This window comes from Podarcis erhardii (genome assembly GCF_964252035.2).
Source record: "Podarcis erhardii genome assembly, chromosome: Z".
Lineage (NCBI taxonomy): Eukaryota > Metazoa > Chordata > Lepidosauria > Squamata > Lacertidae > Podarcis > Podarcis erhardii.
The window spans coordinates 49,443,729-49,470,346 of record NC_138504.1 but is presented as its reverse complement, the minus strand read 5'-3'; the positions used below and the strand labels follow the sequence as shown (position 1 = coordinate 49,470,346).

Sequence of the window (26,618 nt, the reverse complement as noted above, 5' to 3'; positions counted from 1 at the left end):
CCTGGGACAAGTGAGGCTGCTGATCCCTTATTTTCAAATCTGAAAGTTAACAGCTATGATACTGGGCTCAGCTCTAGCCGCCTCGTCTGAGGAAAGAATATTGCGGAACTGGAAAAGGTTCAGAAAAAGGCAGCTGAAATGATCGAGGGGATGGATTGATTCCCCTTTGAGGAAAAGTTGCAGCACTTGGGGCTCTTGAGTTTAGAGAAGTGGTGAATAAGAGACAGCATGATAGTAGTTTACAAAACGATGTGTGTTGTGGGGAAAGTGGAGAGAGAGACTTTTTCGTCCCTCTCTCATTAAAACTCCAGTGAAGCTAAATAGACTATTCAGGGCAGACAAAAGAAAGCCCTTCTTTATGCTTTGAGCAGTTAAAACTGTGGAACTCCTTCCCAAAGGGGGCAGTGAGGAGCACAAACATGGATGGCTTCAAAAGAGGACTGAACAAATTTGTCAAGGAGTTAAGGCTCTTAGCCACAATGACTTGGCTCCATCTTCACAACTGGAGGTTGCAATGCTTCTGCATACCAGTGGCTGGAAACCACAGGAGAGGAGAGGGCTTGTGCTTGGATCCTGCCCGTAGGTTTTCCATTGAGGTATCTGGGCTGGATGAATCCCAAGCCGGAATTAAGATTGCCGGAAGAAATATCAACAACCTCAGACATGCAGATGACACAACCTTGATGCAGAAAGTGAGGAGGAATTAAAGAACCTTTTAATGAGAGTGAAAGAGGAGAGCGCAAAATATGGTCTGAAGCTCAACATCAAAAAAACAAAGATCATGGCCACTGGGCCCATCACCTCCTGGCAAATAGAAGGGGAAGAAATGGAGGCAGTGAGAGATTTTACTTTCTTGGGCTCCCTGATCACTGCAGATGGTGACAGCAGCCACGAAATTAAAAGACGCCTGCTCCTTGGGAGAAAGGCGATGGCAAACCTAGACAGCATCTTAAAAAGCAGAGACATCACCTTGCCAACAAAGGTCCGTATAGTTAAAGCGATGGTTTTCCCAGTCGTGATGCATGGAAGTGAGAGCTGGACCATAAAGAATGCTGATTGCCGAAGAATGGATGTTTTTGAATTCTGGTGCTGGAGGAGACTCTTGAGAGTTCCATGGACTGCAAGAAGATCAAACCTCTCCATTCTGAAGGAAATCAGCCCGGAGTGCTCACTGGAAGGACAGATCCTGAAGCTGAGGCTCCAATACTTTGGCCATCTCATGAGAAGAGAAGACCCTGATGTTGGGAAAGATGGAGGGCACAAGGAGAAGGGGACAACAAAGGACGAGATGGTTGGACAGTGTTCTCAAAGCTACCAGCATGAGTTTGACCGAACTGCGGGAGGCAGTGGAAGACAGGAGTGCCTGACGTGCTCTGGTCCAGGGGGTCACAAAGAGTCGGACACGACTAAACGACTAAACAACAACATCTGATTGGCTGCTGTGAGAACAGGATGCTGGGCTATTGGCCTGATCCAGCAGGCTTTTCTTGCATTCTTAGGTCTCCATGATCTGTTGCTGTTAAGCATCTCCTGGGCCTGCTAAGGTAGCCTGCAGACCCCAGATGTGGTGGAGGACCCTACTGTGCCGCCAGTGCCGAAGGACTCATCTGCCAGGCCAGCTGGCTGCTGTCTATGAACCAAAGCAGAGAGCGGCGGCTGCCATCTCATCTTTCCCCGCAGGAAGCAGAATGTCTTGGGCTGCCCCTGGATGCTTGACTCCGCAGAAGGCCTCTCTCTGAATCTTAGGGGGCCTCCGAGTCCAAGGCAGCTCCTCCGGCGCCTGTTCCCACCCACTCTCTGTGTTAACGCACCCTTGCCCGATACTTAGATATGAAATAATTACCCTAAGTGATCAGATTTTAATTAGGCAGCGCAGAGGATGATCATTGTGTTCCAAATTGTTGCGGAGTGCTCAGTTATGCACCAGCCAAACTTGGGCTCTACCATTATGCCCAGTGGGTGGCCGCAAGACAATCAGGAAGTAATTAGTTTGGCGGTGGGTGTGCGTGTGTGTGTGTGTGTGTGTGTGTGTGCTGCTGCTGCGTCGCTCACCGGGGAGTGCCTTGCTGCGTTCCATGAATGAGCCGGCTCCAGAGGAGCCTGAGACCAAGATGGCACAGTCTCTTTCTCTTGTTCCTTTTCCTTTTGGATACTCGTGTAATGCAGTAAAGTTATGTCCTTGGAAGGCAGACCTGCAATTACAACCATCAATACTCATTTGGAAATGGGGAGCGTACCAAGGGCTTGGCAAATCCTGCAGGACACTGCAGATTTTCTAAGGGGATTCAGAGGAGGTGCATATGTTAGGTTAGGGATCTGCCAGCTTGCATTTCAAGAGACAGGGGATCTGCGAGTTGAAAGAGTAAAAGGATCAAACTGAAGATCTTTCTGGCCCAGTGTGCTGCCTCCAACAGTGGACAGCCAGGTGCCTCTGGACCATAGCTGTCAACTTTTCCCTTTTTTTGCAAGGAATCCTATTCGGAATAAGGGAATTTCACTTTAAAAAGGGGAAACGTTGACAGCTATGCTCTGGACAGCCTTTCTCAGCACTGGGGCCATAAATGTTGTTGGACTACAACTCCCACCATCCCTGGCCACTAGTACTGCTAGCTGGCAATGATGGGAGTTATAGTCCAACAGCATTTAGGGCCCCAATGCTGAGAAAGGCAGCGTGGAAGCTAGCCGGCAACCTGCTTCTCACAGAGGACACGCCGCTTCTGTGTGCTTCTATCAACAGGGGTGGTCCAAAGCTAATTCAAAGAATCAGAGAACTGTAGAGTTGGAAGGGACACCAAGGGACATCTAGTCCAACCCCCTGCAATGCAGGAATCTTAGCTAAAGCATCCATGACAGATGGCCACCCAACCTCTGTGTGAAAACATCTAACAAAGGAGAGTCCATCACTTCCCAAGGAGGTCTGGTCCACTGTCGAACAGCTCTGTCAGAAAGGTTTTCCCAAATGTTTAGTGAGAATCTCCTCTCTTGTCACTTGAAGCTATTGGTTTGAGTCCTGCCCTCCACGGCAGGAGAAAACAAGCTTGCTGCCTCTTCCATGTGACAGCCCTTGAGATATTTGAAGATGGCTATTATATCTCTTCTCAGTCTCCTCTTTTCCAGGCAAAACATACACAGCTCCTTCAACTGTTCCTCATTAGGCTTGGTTTCCAGACCCTTGATCATCTTGGTTGCCCTCCTCTGCACACCTTCCAGCTTGTCAACATCCTTCTTAAATTGTGGTGCCCAGAATTATACACAGAATTCCAGGTGTGGTCTGACAAAGGCAGAATAAAGTGGTATTGTTACTTCCCTTGATTTGGACAATCCCTACTTGTGATTCCCAGCAACAGGTTTTCAAAAACATAGTGTCTCTGAACCCAGTAGGCAGCATATAGAAGAAGAAGAAGAAGAGTTTGGATTTGATATCCTGCCTTTCACTCCCTTTAAGGAGTCTCAAAGCGGCTCACAATCTCCTTTCCCTTCCTCCCCCACAACAAACACTCTGTGAGGTGAGTGGGGCTGAGAGACTTCACAGAAGTGTGACTGGCCCAAGGTCACCCAGCAGCTGCATGTGGAGGAGCGGGGAAGCGAACCCGGTTCCCCAGATTACGAGACTACTGCTCTTAACCACTGCACCACACTGGCTCTCTAGCACACTGGCACACTAATAATAATAATAATAATAATAATAATAATAATAATAATAATAACAATAATAATAATTTATTTATGCCCCGCCAATCTGGCTTCCCAGCCAGAACCGCCAGAAGGCCCTCGGAGCTGGACCTCAGTGTCCCGGTAGAATGATGGGGGTGGAGACGCTCCTTCAGGTCTACTGGGCCAAGGCCGTTTAGGGCTTTCAAGGTCAGCACCAACACTTGAATTGTGCTCGGAAACGTACTGGGAGCCAATGTAGATCTTTCAAGACCAGTGTTATGTGGTCTCGGCGGCTGCTCCCAGTCACCAGTCTAGCTGCCACATTCTGGATGAGTTGTCGTTTCTGGGTCACCTTCAAAGGTAGCCCCACATAGAGCGCATTGCAGTAATCCAAGTGAGAGATCACTAGAGCCTGCACCACTCTGCGAGACAGTCTGTGGGCAGGGAGGGTCTCAGCCTGTGTACTAGATAGAGCTGGTAAACAGCTGCCCTGGACACAGAATTGACCTGCTCCTCCATGGACAGTTGTGAGTCCAAAATGACTCCCAGGCTCCGCACCTGGTCCTTCAGGGGCACAGTTACCCCATTCAGGACCAGGGAGTCCTCCACACCAGCCCGCCTCCTGTCCCCCCAAAACAGTACTTCTGTCTTGTCAGGATTCAACCTCAATCTGTTAGCCGCCATCCATCCTCCAACCGCCTCCAGGCACTCACACAGGACCATTGTGACTGGTAACCATTGATAGTGAATTTGTCTGATTCCTCTTTGACGCCACCACTACCTCTTGTGGGAAGGAGTTCCATAGTTTAACTCTGTGCTGCATGAAGTACTTTCCTTTGGTCTGTTCTGAGTCTTCCAACATTCAGCTTTGTTGGACGACCACCTCAGGCCCTAATATTACAAGACATGAAGAAAACCTCTCTATCTGCTTTCCCCCTTTTCCTAAACTAAAGGTAAGAATCTGGAGGTGAGGGGACATGATAGTGCTGTTAAAAATTATGCATGGTGTGGATCCTGCCTAATCCTGCCTTTTAAACCCATCTGAACTATGTGGCTTGCACTCCATCTTGTGATGGGGAGTTCCACATGCTCAACAGGTGCTGTGTGTAGAAGTCCTTCCTTTTCTCCATCCCAGATCAACTACTGGTCAGGTCCTGCTTCACTACCATGTCAAGATGGGTGACACCTGGCTTGAGAGCAGTACATGTGAAAAGGATCTAGGAGTCTTGGTTGACCACAAACTTGACATGAGCCAACAGTGTGAGGCGGCAGCTAAAAAAGCCAATGCAATTCTGGGCTGCATCAATAGGAGTATAGCATCTAGATCAAGGGAAGTAATAGTGCCACTGTATTCTGCTCTGGTCAGACCTCACCTGGAGTACTGTGTCCAGTTCTGGGCACCACAGTTCAAGAAGGACACTGACAAACTGGAACATGTCCAGACGAGGGCTACCAAAATGGTCAAAGGCCTGGAAACGATGCCTTATGAGGAACGGCTAAGGGAGCTGGGCATGTTTAGCCTGGAGAAGAGGAGGTTAAGGGGTGATATGATAGCCATGTTCAAATATATAAAAGGATGTCACATAGAGGAGAGAGAAAGGTTGTTTTCTGCTGCTCCAGAGAAGCGGATACGGAGCAATGGTTCCAAACTACAAGAAAGAAGATTCCACCTAAACATTAGGAAGAACTTCCTGACAGTGAGAGCTGTTCGACAGTGGAATTTGCTGCCAAGGAGTGTGGTGGAGTCTCCTTCTTTGGAGGTCTTTAAGCAGAGGCTTGACAACCATATGTCAGGAGTGCTCTGATGGTGTTTCCTGCTTGGCAGGGGGTTGGACTCAATGGCCCTTGTGGTCTCTTCCAACTCTATGATTCTATGATTCTATGAAATGGCCATGGGCAGATTCTAAGATTAGAATTTGTCTAATATTATTTTAGGGACGCTGGTGGCGCTGTGGGTTAAACCACAGAGCCTAGGACTTGCTGATCAGAAGGTCAGCGGTTCGAATCCCCGTGACGGGGTGAGCTCCTGTTGCTTGGTCCCTTCTCCTGCCAACCTAGCAGTTCAAAAGCACATCCAAGTGCAAGTAGATAAATAGGTACCGCTCCGCCGGGAAGGCAAACAGCGTTTCTGTGCGCTGCTCTGGTTTGCCAGAAGCGGCTTAGTCATGCTGGCCACATGACCCGGAAGCTGTCTGCGGACAAACGCCGGCTCCCTCGGCCTATAGAGCGAGATGAGCTCTGCAACCCCAGAGTCGGCCACGACTAGACCTAATGGTCAGGGGTCCCTTTACCTTTAATATTATTTTATCAAGAAGACAAGCCAGCCAAGCGAAGATTCAGTCGCCACCTTTGTTGACAGTTCGTTCTGTGAAGGACACACACATGAAGCTGCCCAAGGCTGCTTCACCACATTGATCTCCCTGGCTCAGTTCTGCCCGCACTGCTGGCCCTGGCAGCAGCTCTTTGGCCTTTCAGCCCAGAGATGTCTCCCAGCCCTACCTGGAGACCCCAGATACTGTCTGCACGGGAAGCAGGTGTTCTCCCACTGAACCTATTGCATTTCACCCCCAAAGCATGAAGGAAGATTATAGTCCTCATAATTCTGAGTAAAGGGCTATATAAATTTGGAGTGCAGGAAAGTGTCTCCACTGAGTCAGACCAGTGATCCATTGAGGCCAGTGCTGTCTACACTGACTGGCAGCAGCACGCTGGAGTTTCAGGAAAGGAGCCTTTCCCAGTCCTGTTTGGAGACGACACTGGAGACTGGACCTTCTGCATGCAAAGCAGATCATCTGCCACTGAGCTATAGTCCTTCCCCATAGCCCTACAGGATGAGTACAGCAGCCTTTAAAACAACTGGATTGTTTCTCTTTCCACCCCCCCTTCCTTATCAGAAGTTGCCTGCAACTTTTACCTCTCTTAACACAAAGGAAACTTTGTGTGTGTGTGTGTGTGTGTGTGTGTGTGTGTGTGTGTGTGTGTGGTGTTTTAAATAGCAGAGATGCTCACTCCATTGAAATGATTGGCATACTGGAGAGTGGAGAAAAACCAAATTGTTTATACCCTAATGAATAGGATCTTGATTGCAAGATCCTGTTTGGAAAATTATAGTGCCTGAATGGAAGCCGTACAATTACATCCCTCAAATGCTGCATATTCATTTCATCTGCTTTGCATAGAGATTAGCAAGCGTGCCCCTGATGCAGACTCTGAAATTAAAGCCAGCTCCGATTTTAGTCACAGGTTACAAACTAAATGCCATTGTTGGATGGGTAGGAATCTTTACCACCTGCGTGCCAGATGATTGCCGAACAGCTTTATCCAGACAGCAAAAAGAGAAGGGATACGTGGCTCCTCTCTCCCTTGCAAGGGAGCTGGGGAGCGTGGGCTGTGCGTCTCACAATCCACATTCGCAATGGCACCGGGCACAACTGGGCAACCCCTGGTGGGCCCCAGCTTACTGCACAGAAGGTGCAGGTGCTCACTTTTTCGGAACATAGGACGTGGTTGCTGGATCCGGCCAATGGCCCATCTAGTCCAGCATCCTGTTCTCACGGTGGCCAACCAGATAACGATGGGAAACCTGCAAGCAGGATTCGAGCACAAGAGTAACTCTCCTCTCCTGGGGCTGCTTCCAGCAATTGAAGTCCAGGAGCATTGTTGCTTCCAACGGTGACTAGTAGCTAAGATAACCTTGTTGTTTTGTTGTTTAGTTGTGTCCGACTCTTTGTGACCCCATGGACGAGAGCACGCCAGGCACTCCTGTCTTCCACTGCCTCCCGCAGTTTAGTCAAACTCATGCTGGTAGCTTCGAGAACACTGTCCAACCATCTCGTCCTCTGTCGTCCCCTTCTCCTTGTGCCCTCCATCTTTCCAACATCAGGGTCTTTTCCAGGGAATCTTCTCTTCTCTTGAGGTGGCCAAAGTATTGGAGCCTCAGCTTCAGGATCTGTCCTTCCAGTGAGCACCCAGGGCTGATTTCCTTCAGAATGGATCGGTTTGATCTTCTTGCAGTCCATGGGACTCTCAAGAGTCTCCTCCAGCAGCATAATTCAAAAGCATCCATTCTTTGGCGATCAGCCTTCTTTATGGTCCAGCTCTCACTTCCATACATCACTACTGGGAAAACCATAGCTTTAACTATACAGACCTTTGTTGGCAAGGTGATGTCTCTGCTTTTTAAGATGCTGTCTGGGTTTGTCATTGCTTTTCTCCCAAGACGCAGGCGTCTTTTAAATTCGTGACTGCTGTCACCATCTGCAGTGATCATGGAGCCCAAGAAAGTAAAATCTCTCACTTAAGATAGCCTTATCCTCCTCCATTAATTTGTCTAATCCTCTTTTAAGGGCATCCAGGTGGGCAGCCAGCGCTGGCTCCTGAGAGAGGCAGTTCCATATTTTGTGCTGCATGAAGAAATACGTACTTCCTTTTCTCTGTCCTGAATCTTCCAACATTCAGCCTCATCTGATGCCCACAAATGTTATGCAAGGTGAGGGACGGGACCTATTTCTGTCCACTTTCTCCAGCCTGTGCATCATTTTATAAACTGATATCATGTTGCCTCTTCCCTTCTCTAAAAAGTCTCCAATGCTGTGTCCTTTCCTCATTATGGGAATCCCTTAATCTCCTTGATCATTACTGTTGCCATTTTCTGATCCCTTTCCAACTCTGCTATATCATTTTTGAGGTAAGGCGACCAGAAATGAACACAGTACAGTGGTACCTCGGGTTAAGTACTTAATTCGTTCCAGAGGTCCGTACTTAACCTGAAACTGTTCTTAACCTGAAGACCACTTTAGCTAAGGGGGCCTCCCGCTGCCGCTGTGCCGCCAGAGCACGATTTCTGTTCTTATCCTGAAGCAAAGTTCTTAACCTGAAGCACTATTTCTGGGTTAGCGGAGTCTGTAACCTGAAGCATATGTAACCTGAAGCATATGTAACCCGAGGTACCACTGTACTCCAAATGCAGTTGCACCATAGATTTGCATTTTGGCATTTGGGGGAAAGGATGTTGTCAAAGAGAGGCAGGGGACACAAACACACAATCCAGCACAAGTTGTATTTAGACCGAGTCCACACATGCAGTAGAATCAGGTGATAGAATGAGCCGTAGCATTTCAGACTGCTGTCTTGAGGGGTGTGTGATACAGATGGACAGGGGGTGTGGAATCACATTTCTGAAAGCTTCCCTCCGGGTAAGGGGAAAGACAGCAACACAACAAGCGAGATCAGATTGAGCCCATGTGTGCTATAACAATAAATGCAGCAAAGTTTTTCAAAAAAACTGTGAGGCAACTGCCCCGGGCAGCAGGATCCAGAGGGGCAGCAGAGCCTGGCATAGGTCTGGCAACATACAGTGGTCCCTCAGGTTAGGAACTTAATTCGTTCCGGAGGTCCGTTCTTAACCTGAAACTGTTCTTAACCTGAAGTACCACTTTAGCTAATGGGGCCTCCTGCTGCTGCCGCACCGCCGGAGCCCGATTTCTGTTCTCATCCTGAAGCAAAGTTCTTAACCTGAGATACTATTTCTAGGTTAGCGGAGTCTGTAACCTGAAGCGTATGTAACCTGAAGTGTCTGTAACCCAAGGTACCACTATATACAGTTAAACTATGGAATTCACTGCCCCAATATATGTCCACCACAAAGGCTTTTCTTCTCTCATAACACCAGAATTCATAAAGATTGAATGGAGCTAAATGTTGGAAGACATGGGACAAATTTTAAAAAAGAAAGTGTTTCATAAAGGACACACTGCAGAATCCACTCCCACAGGGGGCAATGATGGGTACTTACTTGGGTTGTTTTAAAAGAGTATTGGATTGATTCGTGGAGGAAGAGAAGACTGCCCTTGACCGCAAGCCTTGATGGCTCGGCTCTGCCTTCACAGTCGGAAGCAGCAATGGTTCTGAACACCAGCTGCTGGAAGCCACAGTGGGAGGGGAGAGTGTGGCTCTTGCGCTCAAATCTTGCTTCTTGGTTTCCCACAGCCATCTTTGTGGCCACTGTGAGAACAGGGTTCTGGAACAGATGAGCCAATGGCCTGACCCCATGGGCTCTTCCTGTGTTCTTATGTCCTTGTCTAGTCTGTCTTAATTTACTGTATTTCTACATGTATAAGACATGGGGTGTTTTTTTTACCAAAAAATTAGGTTTAAAATTGGGGCGCGTCTTATACATGGGTAGTGCTGAGGGGTGTTTTCTTAATTTGGAGTCCCCCCAAATAGGGGGCGTCTTATACATGGATGCGTCTTATACATGGAAAAATACGGTGATTTATATCCCTCCCTTCCTCCCCAAGAAGCCCAGGGTGGAAAATATATATTCAGGGTTTCTTTTTTCCTTTAAAATTCTAAAAACAATTACAATTGAAAACATTTAAAAGCAGTTATGGTTAAAGACATTCTTCCATCCAAAGGATAGCTCAGTTGGTTAGAGCATGGTGCTGATAATGCCAAGGTTGCAGGGATATATATAGTATTTTTATTAAGTTTTCAACAAAAGTAGCAAAAAAAAAAAAAAAGGTAAAAAAGCAAACAGTATCAAATGCAGTAACATCCATAAACAAAGAAAATTATACATAAAACCATATCAAATCCATAAAGTGGGATTCTCCAAATCCCATGACTTTCCTCCCCCATTCCTGGTTCCCTAAATTTCTTATCAACTGCGTATCATTTCTACTCCAATTTTTTTCCTAACCTCTGATTTCCTATACTATTTCTAAAATTACAAGTGCTCTTAAAATCCTGCCAATGTATTTATCTGTTTACAGTACTTTTGCAAATACATAATAAACATTTCCCATTCTTTTTTAAATTTCTTATCTTGATTTCTGAGCTTTCCAGTTAGCTTCACCATTTCTGCATAGTCCATGAACTTGGTTTGCCACTCTTCTTTTAGTCAGGAGTGCTTCTGTTTGGGCTAACAGCATCCAAGCAGCCGTCGTAGAATACATAAACAATTTTTTTCTGATCTTTTGGAATTTCCGCTCCTACAATACCTAATAGAAAAGCTTCTGGGTTTTTTAAAATAAAGGTTATTCTAATTTTTTTCCATTTCATTATATATCATTTCCTGTTTTTATTAACCTTCCTACATTCCCACCACATATGATAAAACGTACCCTCTGTTTCTTTACATTTCCAACGCTTATTAGATCCTGTTCTATACATTTTTGCTAATTTAACTGGGGTTAGATACCAAAGTCACAGGTTCAATCCCTGTATGGGACAACTGCATATTCCTGCATTTCAGGGGGTTGGACTAGATGATCCCCAGGGTTCCTTCCAGCTCTACAGTTCTATCATTTCTATTATCCAAAGGTCTCAGGTTTGCCTTGAGCAGTGTTCTTCAGTCATCAAAATATCTGGGTAAATAGGAATGTTTTTCAAATTCCCTCTGAAAGTTAAAGAAGTTAAGAATGATGGAGACAGGTGCACCCCACTAGGGGAGCATTTTTCCACAACTGGGGAGCCACCTCTGAAAAGGCCCTGTCATGGGCAGCTCCTAGTGGTGGTGTGAGGACCGCCAACAAATCCTCACATGCTGATTGTAGGGTGCAAAGTGGTTGGTACCGGGAAAGGCGCTCTTTTAGGTACTTGGGTCCTAAGCCATTTAGGAAGAGGGTAAGCCTATCTCATAAACAGCTACAAGTCATACTGGTTGTGAACTGCTGCCAGGATTACTAGTGGGATACCTGCAGTGGGCAGCTGAACAACTGAGCTCATGCCCTGCTTCTGGGCAACCCACAGGCAGCTGGTTACTCTGAGAAGAGGGTGCTGGGCTGGCAGAAGGGCCAGAGCTCAGCATATGCTTTGTATGCAGAAGGTCCCTGGTTCAGTCTTTGTCATCTGCAGTTGGGGCTAGGAAAGAAAGCCTTCTTTGTGCTCCAGTTTAATTCAGTCCTTTATTTAGAACTGTGGTGTGTGTTATTGTTTCATCTTGATTTTATTATGTATTTTGTGATTTTGTCTTGTATTTTTACACTGTGAACCACCCTGAAAGCACCCCCCCCCCAGTTTCAGAATCACAGAACTGTAGATTTGTTTTTTTTTTTTTAAAATAATTTTTATTGGTTTTACAACATAAACAAAAAACAAACAAACATAACACGACTTCCCCAAACCTCCCCTTCACTGCATCCTTATTTTAAGATTTTTTAGCAATTCTTCATCCCTTTTTATATTTAACTCTCTTTAAAAATTTTTTATAAATTTCACAGAACTGTAGATTTGGAAGGGATCTAGAGGGTCACCTAAGGCCTTGCAATGCAGGAATCACAGCTAGAGAATTCATGACAGATGGCCACCCAACCTCTGTTTAAAAACCTCCAGTAAAGAAGAGTTCCAAGGCAACCCATTCCATTGTTGAACAGCTGTTACCATCAAAAGTTCTTCCTAAGGTTTAGTCAGAATTTACTGTCATTTGAACCCGTTGGTCCAAGCCATGCCCTCCAGAGCAGGAGAAAAATAGCCTCCATGTGACAGCCCTTCGGATATTTGAAGATAGCTCTCACATCACCTCTCAGGCTCCTTTTCTCCAGGCTGAACACACCCAACTTTCTCCACTGTTCCTCACAAGGCTTGTTTATCCAGCAGCAGCAAGTGCCAGCAACCTTGCTTTGAATAGTGCAGAGATCCCTCCCTGCCTGTTTGCCATTGAGGGATGGACGGTTCTGTCAATTACAGCTCTCTCTGTTTCTCATTTTCCAGTCTTAAACTCAGTGGCTCTCTGCGTTTGTGCAGCATTTTGTGATTTTCCTTAAATAAAACAAATCCTCAGAAAAATCCAGCATTTTTGTGTGGATTTCTCCTGTGGACCACATTTTTGTCCACAGACAAATGTGAGTTTTTCCCCCACAAGCAATTTCTTCTAATGGAATGCATTTCTGCATGTTACCTTCACTGATGTATTCATTTTTATGCACAATTTCCCTCAATGTGTTCATCTCTCCACCTAAAGTTGTTTGGTTGGAAAATTGCATCACAAAATTCATATGAGTGAGAATTCCAAAGGACAACCTGGTTTTGGGTCTCATGTTGTTTTAGGTAAAGGTACAGGTACAGGTAAAGGGACCCTTAACTGTTAGGTTCAGTTGTGGCTGACTCTGGGGTTGCGGTGCTCATCTCACTTTACTGGCCGAGGGAGCCGGCCTACAGCTTCCGGGTCATGTGGCAGCATGACTAAGCCACTTCTGGCAAACCAGAGCAGCACACGGAAATGCCGATTACCTTCCCACTGGAGTGGTACCTATTTATCTACTTGCACTTTGACGTGCTTTCGAACTGCTAGGTTGGCAGGAGCAGGGACCGAGCAACGGGAGCTCACCCCGTCGTGGGGATTTGAACCGCCGACCTTCTGATCGCCAAGTCCTAGGCTCTGTGGTTTAACCCACAGCGCCACCCACGTCCCTCATGTTGTTTTAGGAAAGTACAAATTTGATAAGTTTGGTTTAAAGTGTAAACCACATCAGATTTCTCTCACCAACCCCCCCCCCCCGCATTGCTGAGAACAGCATCTCTTTGGACCACCTTATATAAGGCTAACATGTGGCCGGAGTGGGGGGACACACACACAAAACTTTTGTTCTGCTTTTTTACCCTGAGACTGACAGAAGTTGGGGTCATATACACACAGCAGCAGTTTGGATGCTGGCTATGGCTCCATCTGGGAATGGGGGGAGCAGTTCACTTGTTCTGCGTGCAGAAGGTTCAATGTTAAATCCCCAGTCCACTTAAAAGGATTACAGATGTGATGAGGAAGACCCCTCTCTGCCTGAGCCCTTGGAGAGCTGCTGCCAGCCAGAGGAGGCATTGCTGGCTTAGCTGGGTAAGTAGACTGAACCCCAATATGAGGCAGCATATAGAATCATTGAATCATAGAATTGGAAGGGACCCCAGCGGTCATCTAGTCCAACCCCCTGCAATGCGGGAAACACAACTAAACCACCCATGATAGGTGGCCATCCGCCCACTGCTTTAAAACCTCCAATAAAGGCAAGTCCACAACTTCCCAAGAGAGTCCATTCCCTGTCGTACAACCCTTACTGTCAGAAAACTCCTCTTGATGTTTAGTTGGAATCTCCTTTCTTTTAACCTGAAGCCATGGGTTCGAGTCCTACCCTCCACCAGCAGGAGAAAACAAGCTAGTTCCATCCTCCATGTGACAACCCTTTAGATATTGGAAGATGGCTGTCATCTCTCCTCTCAGTCTCGTCTTTTTCAGTCTACACATACCTAGCTCCTTCAACAGCTCCTCATCAGGCTTGGTTTCCAGACTCATGATCATCCTAGTTGCCTTCCTCTGCACACCTTCCAGCTTGTCAAAATCTTTCCTAATTGTGGCACCCAGAGAAGAGCAGGGATAACTTCTACTGAGCCACTGACCGTGCTGGCTGGGGTGGATGGCAGCAGGAGCCCCACAGCTCCTGAAGGGCACCAGGTTTGTCTCACCTGATTTAGAGAGCGGTGAAAATGCTTGGGGAACATTTACCTCCTTCACAGAACTACAGTTCAAATGAGTCCCTTGTTTGGCAGATTGAGCAGACCAGGAATGAAGAGAGTTCACTGCTATTGTGTATACACGCACACGCGCGCACGCACACACACACAAGGGGGGAGGCTGTGATCTTACAGGGAATCCTGTGTGTGCTAATTTGCCTCTAATGCCCAGGTCAGAAGATTCGGGACAGATAAAATAAAGTCCTTCGAGCAGTGCAGATTTGAAACGGTGGAACTTGCTTCAAAGAACAAGGCATCCAAGACACTGGTGTGCTAAAAAAACTGTGATCTCACGATACTGTGCTTGCCAGGTGCCGGATAAATTAGAGCAGGGCTGCCCTCTTCTGGTCTGATTATGGAGTGATCTGAAAAATTCCCAATCTTCACTACAGTATTAGATGGATATTAGCTAGCCAGGTTGCGTGTTTGTGTGTAGACCTTTAATGAACCCAGGAGCCTCAAGTCCGACTCCTCACAATTTTAGCCAAATCATGTCTGTCTCTGTCCTTCTGAAAACGTTAGCTAAAGGGGTTGGTTGGTTGTATCACAAAGCAAGGGGGGGCACCTGTCCCCTGCAAGAATGTAAACCAAATCTTTGAAGGGTGGGGGGTATATTTAGGATCCCTTTTGAGCCCACCTAGTATGCTGGCCCATTCAGCGGTTGCAAGGAATCAAATATTTGCAAGCTGCATAAAAAAGTAACTCCTTTCGGACAGAGGCACTTGTCAAGTAAAGAGGAATTGGGTTCTGATCCTGCTTAGAAGAAATCAGTGGGCTTTGTTGTTGTTTAGTCGTTTAGTCATGTCCGACTCTTCATGACCCCGTGGACCAGAGCACGCCAGGCACTCCTGTCTTCCACTACCTCCCGCAGTTTGGTCAGACTCATGTTTGTAGCTTCGAAGACACTATCCAACCATCTCGTCCTCTGTCGTCCCCTTCTCCTTGTGCCCTCAATCTTTCCCAACATCAGGGTCTTTTGCAGGGAGTCTTCTCTTCTCATGAGGTGGCCAAAGTCTTGGAGCCTCAGCTTCACGATCTGTCCTTCCAACTGAGCACTCAGGGCTGATTTCCTTCAGAATGGATAGGTTTGATCTTCTTGCAGTCCATGGGACTCTCAAGAGTCTCCTCCAGCACCATAATTCAATCAATCAATCAATCAATCAATCAATCAAACCTTTATTGCATTAGCATACAGCCGTAGGAGGATAAAACAAAAAATGCTAGAGACAAACAACCACACAAAATTCAAAGCGATATTGCTGGGGTTATGACATTTAAATTACCCTAAGACAATAATGTAAAGATTTAGTTGCCAGCGCCGGGAATCTAGAATGCGAATGTATATAAAGCATATAATGGCCCCAAAATAGGCTCGGGACATTAGGTTAAAAAGGTAATAAAAGAATTAAGACAGGTCCAGGTCTAGGACACACTACCCCGTCAGAGTAGCCCTGAGTTTCAAGGCCTGCACTATAAAGATTGCCACCCCACGTGTAACTTGGGGATTTGCGTCCACAAGAAGCGATTTCAAACAGTCTTCCTTAGATGTGATGGTGGACGGGATCAAGAGGAGGAGCTTAGTTCTTATTAGCTCATAAATAGGGCAGTAGAAAAAGAAATGTATGAAGTCCTCTACTTCATTCATTGTGCATGGACATAGACGCTGAGTAATAGGGGTCTTAGAGTAAATCCCCTGCAGGAAGGCCGTGGGTATAGAATGGAAACGGGCCGTGGTAAACGCTCTTCTCAAATTGGGCTCCGTCAGGTCTATCAAGTAGTTGGCAAGTGATCTTACCACTTTCACTTTAGGGAGCCACATGGAGAGGCGAGCTGTGGTGGACTGTGCCCGGTCCATGGCCTCGTCTCTAGTAAGAATCCCGGCCCGGATTTTATGTTGATCCCAAGCTGACAGCGTGTCGAGATCTGGGAGAGAGTAGCGTGCAGTAATAGTCTCCATGGCCTTGGACCATTTATTGCTGTGAGAACAAGTTAAAAAGGCTTGCCTGGCTAAAAGGGAACCTGGGGCTTTGATTAATTTACAATAAAAACTAATAATTCTAATGTGGGCTCTCGTGACAATGGAGGGGAGGCCCAGTTCTGTTCTTAACTGTGCAACAACTGAGCCCTTGGGGAGACCCAGTACCTTTCGTGCAAAGGAGTTTTGTAGAATCTCGAGCTGTTGTAGTGTTTTTAAATTCCACCCCCAGATTTCAACCCCATACAGTAACATCAGGAGGACTTTGCTGATAAATGCTTTTCTGATTGGTGGAACCAACTGGCCGCCTTTTGCATAGAAGAATTTCTCCAAGGCTTTGATGGTTCTACGGGCAGCCAGGATGGACATATTTAGGTGAGCTGACCAGCTAAGCCCATGCTGAAAAGTGATACCCAAATACTTGAATGCTGAACAATATTCAATAGAATGGCCCTCAAAATTCCAAAATGGCTTCCGAGTTTTCGTGCCATCTTGGGTGCCCTGCTCGGCATAGTTCATAGCTTCTCTGAGTTCTTCAAGCCCCTTCGCCACAGCAAGGCAGTGATCCATGAAGGGGATCAGTGGGCTTAAGGGTGCCCAAATATTGGCATGGAAGTGGACTTTTGGTCTGTGTGAATTCTGGAGATTCCATTAGAAGAACCTATGCACAGCATGAAAAAGTACTTTATTTTATCTGTCCTTAATCTTCCACTGTTTGCTGCATTGGATGTTCTCAAGCTCCTGTGGTTATGAGAGAAGGAGAAAAACATTTCTCTATCTACTCTCTCCACGCTGTGGTCCGCATGAATTCTGGAGATGACATTGTCTAGATTCCATAAAGTATGTGGCACAGGTTCATGTCAAGGTGCGAGTGTGGATTTGCACAGGCCACAGCTGGCCCTCACAGACATCCCAGGCAGCCTGCTGCACATGTCCAAGCTGACAACGACATCCCCTTCCTTGCTGCCAAATTTTGCTGATTTGACCTCCCTGCATCCCACTAAACTGCTGTTTGGTGCATTGAAGACAAGCAGAATTTCAGTGGGAAGGAAGTTGCAGTGGGAGAGTCATCCTTGTGGGCTGGGAAACAGCTTTTGCATAGCAAGTTTCCCCCCTTTACGCCAGCAGGGAAAGGTTCGGAATGCCAGGACTGTGTTGTCCCCAGCAACATCACTACATTCAAAGCATGTGTCTGTGTGCAACCAGTCTATAACCCTGGCATGCCCATCCATCTCTGAATATTGATTGATTGATTGAATTTATATACTGCCCTATACGCAGAGGTCTCAGTGCGGTTCACAGAACAAAATCAAAATATAAAACCACAATATGTATAATCAAAATATGGACCTCCAGGACACAGAGGCAGCCCAAACAGCTGATCATAGCACTATAGCATGCACCCCAATCTTTAAGTGGCAAGCCTCCAGGGGTTCCTCTGCTTACTTTGAGTATGGTCAATGGAGACAGAAGTACCTTTATGATATATTGTTATATTTACATATCTATACAACCCAAGCATAGGCTTGGCCGGGGGGGGGGGGCAGTTTCACAGCACCAATACCCCAGCACACCTTGCTTCTCCATTAGGTTTTCAGAGGGAGCCCAAGTCACAGCTTTGGGGTACAGCACAGAGCAAGACATGCCTCTGTCTCCCCAGCTTCCAGCATCAGCCAAAACATTTCTCACCTCCCTCACGGGCCTATTGTTCTCCCGTAAGGTGAGAAAATTATCATGATGGGAACCTCTTTGGACATGTAGAGGACTGTACTTAACTGGCCAGCCTTAACAAAGGAACTTATCTGATCTTCTACTAGATTCTAAGCTTTCTTGATATAGAATCACAGGCCTGGAAGTGAGCCACCAGCATCATCCAGGCTGAATCCCCAATTCTGTAACACCTGGGACAGCTCAGTTGATTGAGCATGAGACTCTTAATCTTAGGTTTATAGGTTTGAGCCCCACACTCGGCAAAAGATTCCTGCATTGCAGAGGGTTGGACTAGATGACCCTCGTGGTCCCTTCCGGCTCAACAATTCTATGATTCTCTCTCTTTCTGTACAATGGTTAGCCAAAAGAACCCCAGGAACCTAGAACACAGTAGTGCCCATGAAGGGCTCTTGCTTTGCCAAATTGCATGCATACACATAAAACTGTAACACAAGAACTCATGGCAAAAATATCTTTCAGCTTCCTGTTTTTTCTGTGCAAACATGGTCTTGATCACAACAGTTCCCAGCCATGTTTTTCCCAGAGCAGACTCATTTAAATTAATGGGTCTAAGTTACCCATGCTCATTTAAAGTTGCGTGGGATCAATTTCAATCTGTTACCTCCGAGGATGTGGACAGGCTGCTTGGACAAGTGAAACCAACCACCTGTCTCCTTGATCCTTGCCCATCCTGGCTTATAAAAGCAAGCTGGGAAGGGCTGGGCGATGGGCTCTGCGGGGTGGTGAAAGCTTCTCTCTGTGAGGGAGCCTTCCCAGACCTGCTGAAAGAGGCAGTCATTAAACCACTTCTTTAAAAAACATCTCTAGACCCAGCCAATATGGCCAACTATCGCCCAGTCTCAAATCTTCCATTCTTGGGCAGGGTGATTGAGCAGGCAGTTGCTGAACAACTCCAGGCACGCCTGGAGGATGCGGACCATTTGGATCCCTTCCAGTCTGGATTCAGGCCTCATCAACATGCAGATCTCCGGCAGGCTAGGGACAAAGGTGAGAGTTGTTTCCTAGTTCTGTTGGATCTCTCAGCGGCTTTTGATACCATCAAGCATAACATCCTTCTGGATTGTCTAGAGGGGCTGGGAGCTGGGGGCACTGTTATACAGTGGTTCTGCTCCTTCCTTCTGGGCCGTGTTCAGAAAGTAGTGGTGGGGGATGAGTGTTCAGACCCCTGGGCTCTCACTTGTGGGGTGCCTCAGGGTTCTGTCCTCTCCCCCCATGCTTTTCAACATCTACATGCAGCCGCTGGGAGAGATCATCAGGGGTTTGTGTTGGGTGTTCATCAGTATGCGGATGATACCCAGCTCTACCTCTCTTTCAAATCAGAACCAGCGAAAGTAGTGAAGGTCCTGTGTGAGTGCCTGGAGGCGGTTGGAGGATGGATGGTGGCTAACAGATTGAGGTTGAATCCTGACAAGACAGAAGTACTGTTTTTGGGGGACAGGAGGAGGGCAAGTGTGGAGGACTCCCTGATCCTGAATGGGATAACTGTGCCCCTTAAGGACCAGGTGCGCAGCCTGGGAGTCATTCTGGACTCACAGCTGTCCATGGAGGTGCAGGTCAATTCTGTGTCCAGGGCAGCTGGACAACCTGTAGGTATGCCCCAGCTTAAAAGTGAGCCAGGCAGGAGTGTAATATAGGTGGCAATGTTAAATTACTTATGGCCACCAGAGGGCAGGATAGGAATATGCTGCACAGACATGCCACAGCGTGTTGAACTTCCATCAGAAATCCTAGTGTTTGCAGGGTAGAGATTGTGGGCAAGAGTTAATCCGGAGGCCCTGAAGAAGGCAGAGGCACTCATTCGCCAGCAATCTGGTGCCCCTTCAGATCTGGACTACAGAGCCAGCATGGCGTAATGGGCGCTGGACTAGGATCTGGGAGAAGAGGGTTCTAATCCACCACTTAGCCATCAAGCCTCCTGGGTGTGGCCTTGTCACTGTACCTCAGCCGAACCTACCTCACAGGGTTGTTGTAGGAGAGGGAAGAAGCATGCACATGTCACCTTGAGCTCCTTGGAGAACAAAGTGGGAGATACAATTCTATAAACAAATGAAAAGTGCAGAATGAGGAAGGTGGCTGCACTCTCACATGTTGTAACTCGCTCTACGCGGGGCTGCCCTTGAGACTGACCCAGAAACTCCAGCAGGTGCAGAATGCCGCGATGAGGCTCCTTTCGGGGTCCTTGCCGCAGGATCACATTCATCCAGTGCTTTCCAGCTGCACTGGCTCCCGGTGGAGTACAGGGTCAGGTTTAAGGTGCTGGTTTTAACCTTTAAAGCCCTATACGGCCTAGGACCCTCGTATTATAGAACCGCCTCTCCTGGTTTTCCCCACGGAGGACCTTACAGTCCGCAAATAATATCTTGGAGGTCCCGGGCCACAGGGAGGTTAGGCTGGCCTCAACCAGAGCCAGGGCTTTTTCAGCTGTGGCCCCAATCTGGTGGAATGCTCTGTCCCAAGAGACTAGGGCCCTGCGGGACTTGACATCTTTCCGCAGGGCCTGCAAGACAGAGCTGTTCCACCAGGCTTTTGGCCAGGGCACAGCCTGACCCCCTCCTCTGGCACTCTTCACAGAACTCTAGCCATTAATTTGATTCTGAATTGGTATTAGAATGAATTGATTTTAGAATGTATTTTAATTAATTGATTGTGATTTTATGTAAACTGTGTTATTTTTACTGTTGTTAGCCGCTCTGAGCCCGGCTTCAGCTAGGGAGGGCAGGAAATAAATAAATAAATAAATAAATAAATAAATAAATAAATAAATAAATAAATAAATATTAATATTAATATTAATATTAATATTAATATTATTAATATTAATATTAATATTAATATTAATATTAATATTAATATTATTATTTTCTAGATGCAAGAGAGAGAAAATGTACCAAATCAAGGAAGGCTTGCTTTTTTGAAGTGTACTTATCTTTGACTTGCACCATTTTCTAAAAGAATACTTTTTAAAGCCCGCTCAGCACCGCTGAACCTGTTGCATGAGGCTGGCTTAATGTATTTTCAGTATCCCTCCTAGAATATTATTCATGAAATCGTTTTTAAAAAGTGTTTTGAGCTGATGTTCAGCCTCTGGAACAGGTTTTTGGGAACCAGACCCGAGAGTCTTCTGTCCATACTATCATGTAGCCTCCAAGGCAGCTGGAGCTCTGTTCTGGTATAGTGGTTAGGGCATGCTGGAATAGGGTCTGGGAGACCAGGGTTCAAATCTCAACTCAGCAATGTAGCCCACTTGGTTGACCTTGAGGGCCAATCACTGCCTTTCATCACAGCGTTGTCGTGAAGATTAATTGAGGGGAGATAACCATGTCTGCCACCTTGAGCTCTCTGGAGAGACAAGGTAGGGCATATATGTAATAAATAATAAAATAATAAAATAGGGGAGATGAAGAAACACTCCAACTGGATTTTATGATTTGGGGGGGGGGGGCACTGGATGAATGACAGAACATGGGTTTTGTTTTTTGAGAAATTAATGCATCAGGAACCAAAGTGACCCCCCTTCTACCTCCCCCCGAGAGAAAACTTAAATATGTCAATGGCCTTGTTAAGATGAAGAATCCGTCTGTGTGAAATGGGTGGAAAACAGGCAAAAACCACCTCTCCCCCCCTCGCCGCACCAGAAAGAACACGCTGACAAACTGTAAGGAGAAAGAAATCTGTAATTATACTCATGGTCCCAACAACATTGAACTCTTTACACAATAAATTCAAACTTTCTCTCTCTCTCGAAGTCTTCAACAACAATTTACAGGATAACACTTGGAATTAAAACGAACCTGGACTCCTCTGCTCTCAAGTAGGCTTTAAATTATGACACAATTTCTGTCCCCCACCCCCACCCACAGAAAAGCCCCCGACTCAAACCTCTGGCCCAACATTTTGGCCCTGGCAAGAAAACTGTGGCAGATCATTCAAGCTGGCAGCTCCGGCACTCTGCACATGCTTCTGCAACCTCCCCTGCAGGTTGTTCCAGAGATTTTTATTTCAAGTGAAGCTTGGCTGTTTGAATGAAGCGAGGATTCCAGTGTGGACTGGGAAATGTAAGCTGTAAAGAACAAACGTTTTGTGGGGAGGAGACTATAAGATACATCCTACATTAGTCTTTCTTAACCTGGTGGCCTCCAGATGTCCTGGACTACAGCTCCCAGGTTGCAAAAAAGAGTCCTGCATTTTGCAAAAATCCTGATTATTTCAAACAGGTGGTTGTTGCTGTTTTTTTAACCACTGGATTTCCATTCTTTGTGCTAACTTGGAAATAGCTTTGAGAGAATGTGAAACTCTGTGGCTTTTGGCTCAGAGGCTCCTATAGATGATAAAAGAAAGCAAGATATGGACACCTTCCACTCCTCGCACCTCGCTGAGGTGTGTGCGTGTCAGCTGTTTAGTTTCCCACTATGCAACACTGTGATAAAAGAAATCAGCACCATTAGTGGAACTTCAGCCTGCCTTGCAGCAAATTCTCACTCAGCACATTGCACATGGCCAGAAATATCCAAGTATGGAACACACACGTGGTCCCATCGATTGTTAAGGGCACACACAAACACATGAAAAGTGACATTTCCCTTCCAAACACACGGAACCGGCCAACTGAAGCTGTTCTGCACGTGCAGTGACTTGCCTGGGTGCTCACTCGTCATGCCTTGATTTTTTTAGTACATCTACCTGCAGGAGGAACGCGGGTGGCGCTGTGGGTTAAACCACAGAGCCTAGGACTTGCCGATCAGAAGGTCGGTGGTTCGAATCCCCACGACGGGGTGAGCTCCCGTTGCTCGGTCCCTGCTCCTGCCAACCTAGCAGTTTGAAAGCACGTCAAAGTGCAAGTAGATAAATAGGTACCGCTCCGGCAGGAAGGTAAACAGTGTTTCCATGCGCTGCTCTGGTTTGCCAGAAGCGGCTTAGTCCTGCTGGCCACATGACCCGGAAGCTGTACGCCAGCTCCCTCAGCCAGTAAAGCGAGATGAGCGCCGCAACCCAGAGTCGGCCACAACTGGACTTAATGGTCAGGGGTCCCTTTACCCGCAGGAAGCAGGATTCTCACCCTGCCACCCTGCTGAATATTCAACTGGCTAAACGTAGCTGTGCCTTTTTGAAAGCAGCCTGATCAGCACATGCATTGGCAAGCAAGTGTTAAAATCTCTGTGCTGCCAAGATTTCTGCATGTGTGAAAAAAATGTTCACAAGAGCATTCCCACCCTCCAACCAGGGTGGTTAGGAACTCTAATTGCCCTTTGAACTTGCCCCTTGAGGACTTGTTTAGTGGTAGTTGACGGGCAATGGCCACAATTTCCAGTGGTGCCCTGCTCTGGTGACCACCCTAGGCTACTTGGCCTCTCCGGGGCCTGTTCTACCTGTGCAGAGGGTTGCTAGGCAACCCAGACATGGATGTCCATTGTCTCTCTCTTTCTCTCTCTCTCTCCCCTGAATTGCTACCAACAATACATCCCTTCACCCCAAATCAACCTTCTAAACACATTCCTAACCTGCCTCGTTTAACTGTGCATTTGGCCCCCAAAGGAGGTGCACTACATACCCCTCCCCTCTGGGTCCCCCCCCCCAGCTATGGGACACACCTTTTAATGGCACCCTGGGGATAAAAGCCCACAAGGCGCTCCATCCACATCACCAATTCCTTTCCTTTTCAGATCCCTTTCGAAATACGGCTCCTCTGCTTGTGTGAACCAACCTGCAAGGCCCTCGTGCAAAGGAGTGAGAATCACAAACCGGGGGTGCCTTTGTTCACTAGTGGGTGGCAGCTCTGAGGGTCCTGAAAGTTTGGGGGTGGCGGGAAAATGCCCCTGATATGGTGAAAGCCACCTCCCCACCCACCACTTGAGCTTGCTTGGCTGACGTGCTTCACACTCGATCCCGTGACACGTGCTCACCTGGGGCGGCAACCTTCAGTGGCTGATGCATCTAATGGCACCACTGGCATCATGACACCCCCACTGAGCATTCAGGTCTCCCGACGTCTCCTGAGCCCACCTCTTGCAATTGACTTGCTGACCAGTACTCCTGACTGCATTCCCACCTGGCCCCAAATTTAACTCTCCCTCTTCTCAAACTCATCTTTTCAGCAACCTACTCCTGGTCCTCCTCCACTCTCGCTCTCTCTGTGACCAAACATTACAGTTTCCATCCTCTCTTGCATGGCTGATGAGTTTTGTTTCTGAAACAAAAACAACCCATTTCCACCCTTCTGAGCATCCACTGAGGGGAGGAGACAGCTGTGTCCCCTCCTCTGGATGACCCCCAACCCCCAATTTCCAGCTTTCGCTTCAAATGAAAGACTAGGTTTGCAGCATTCACAGAACCTGATGGATGAGGTAAAATGTACAGGCATGGATGGGCCTTCTCTATTTTTCTCTTTTGGAGAAACCAGCCTGGTCCCCAATTCCAGTGTTTTACTTTGTACAGATGGCCTGGGGGTAAAAGAAATCTCATTTGACGCCCCTGTTAGTGTGCAATATGATGAGTGGCAGAACAAGTTGCCAACAGTGAGACCCTCTGGGGATGGGTTTACTCGGAGTAAAACTTTGCTGTCCACCACTCAAGCATGCCCTGGAATTGGCTTTCTTCATTCTCTTACTCTTGTGCCTCCAACTCAGCGCAAAACCTTTTGGATTTTACCAATTTTAATAATAATTTATTATTTATACCCCACCCATCTGGCTGGGTTTCCCCACACACTCTGGGCGGCTCCCAACCAAATTAATAATAATAATAATAATAATAATAATAATAATAATAATAATAAAGTGATAAAACATCAGACATTAAAAACTTCCCTAAAAAGGGCTGCCTTCAGGTGTCTTCTAACAGTCAGATAGCTGTTTATTTCCTTGACATCTGATGGGAGGGCGTTCCACAGGGTGGGTGCCACTACTTAGAAGGAATAGGAAAACAGGAATGATAATAACTACCTCAGGGTCTAGGAAACACCAATATGCTTAATTTCTCCAGCCTCAGAATAAAATAAAACCGAAAGGAGCGTCTGTGCCACTAAACTCCTGCTGAAGGAAGGGATGGTCTGCAGGTGGGGGGAATTTGGGGGGGGGGGGAATCTGAAGGGTGGCTCTCCTTCATTCAGGTGCAAACTTCCTGCACCTTCAGCATCCCCCCCCCTCCCCGGAGGTTAGAGGTAAGGTCTTTGGAAGGCACCACCACAGCCCCTCTCTGGTTTAACAGCTGCCGCCTGGTCCAGAAATGGCAGACAGCATGCCCTCGCACTGGTTCCCACAGGGGCGTCCAAGATGGGGCTTCTTGACCCTCTCAACCAGGAAGGGGGCTGTGCTTCCATTATCAAGTGACTTCAAAATACTGGACTAATCTCACCTGTGTGCATCCCTTTCATTCCAGGGGAGACTTCTGGAAGTGACCATTATGCTGGGGATAACTACCACCCACCCTGCTCAGATGCTAACCTTGCCTCACAACGCCAAATGCTGCAGGCCACCCACGACCTCCCTCTCCCTACCTCTTTTGCCCCCCAAAAACTGCAAGCAGCTTTTCTTGGCTGGGGGGACAATCTGTGGCACACAGTCTAGATTTCAGCCAGTTGTGCTGAGCTCTTTCCCTGGGGCACAGAGACCGAGGACGTTGTGCCTGGTTGTTTACTGGTGCTTGTACCCTGGGTGACACAAGGTCCTTAGGTGTTCCTCCATGCCAGGTTAGCCAGTTTGTCAAGACTTCTGGTCATTTCCTTGTGTCTGTTGAGGACCTCTGCTTGTGTGGAAGACAAAGGCAGGAGACCCTCCCAGCTCGCTTCTTTTGGAGACCACACAGCTTCTGGCTCAAAGTCTCCCACTTTGCTCTAACAGAACTGCCAGCCTCCACTGGTGGCCATTTCAGAGACTCCCCTCTGGCGCCACAGCACCCTACAAGCCACCTCTAACCCCCCAATCTGTGCCTGGCGACCAGTGCAAGCTAAGAGCCTGCTCCCCAAGTGCATGGTTTATGCACGAGCAACACAGGCCCCTGATGTGTCCAGCTCGTCCTCCGAAAGACTGATGCGCAAACAGGTTTCATTGCCGGCCGAGGAGAGGAAAGGACGCCGGAGAGACAAGCTGCCATCCAGATCCCTAGAGGGGCGTTTCTCGGGTCGTCCCAAGGCCCCTTTTGCCGGGGGTGCCTGTCCACCCTCTGCAGCCCACTCCTGGCTTAGGGCCACCTGGTTTTCGGCACGGCCGCAAGTGTGACCTCTTCCCAGCGTCCTGGGCTCAGACTCCAAGCTGGCCAGGGAGAAGATGGTGATGCTGGTGAGTGTGGAGGTGCTGTGGCCGGGCCCAGAGGTGGTGGTGCTGGTGGCTGCTGCTGTGGTGTCCGTCTCGGCTTCTAGGCTGGGCGAGGTGGTTTTGCTTGACCTCCTCCTCAGGGTTGGAGGGGGTGGATTCAGCTTGGGGATGAGGGGCTGCAACCTGTCAAACGGAGAAGGGATGGGTGGCTTTGGGTGCCTTCCAAAGGCTTTTCGTGACTTTGCACGCTTCCCTGATGTTCGGCAGAGAAATACTTCTACAAATAAATAACTCTATGTTGTGAACGACCCTGTGATCTTCGAATAAAGGGCATTGTACAAACTTAATACGGAATAAAATAGATTAAAAATAATATATACCGTATTTTTTCATGTATAAGATGCTCCCATGTATAAGACGTCCCCTTTTTGGGGGGGCCTCCAAATTAAGAAAACACCCACTCAACATGGTTGAAAGCCCCCAGTCGAAACTGCACAAATTAACTGCAC

At 47.4% G+C, this 26,618-nt stretch overlaps 1 protein-coding gene across 4 annotated transcripts in view; it reads right to left on the bottom strand.

The window, feature by feature from the left end:
• The window catches only part of LOC309333755 (carboxyl-terminal PDZ ligand of neuronal nitric oxide synthase protein-like), a 225,670-nt gene that overhangs the window by 152,946 nt on the left and 46,106 nt on the right, over window positions 1-26,618 (bottom strand). For 3 of the 4 annotated variants that reach the window (XM_081847609.1, XM_081847607.1, XM_081847608.1), the window contains exon 11: window positions 22,895-26,292. In XM_081847609.1, coding sequence (XP_081703735.1) covers window positions 25,830-26,292 — 463 coding nt within the window. In that variant the 3' untranslated portion in view covers window positions 22,895-25,829. Of the gene's footprint in view, window positions 1-22,894; window positions 26,293-26,618 lie in introns of those variants that run through there. The other variant, XM_081847610.1, reaches the window with a different exon arrangement.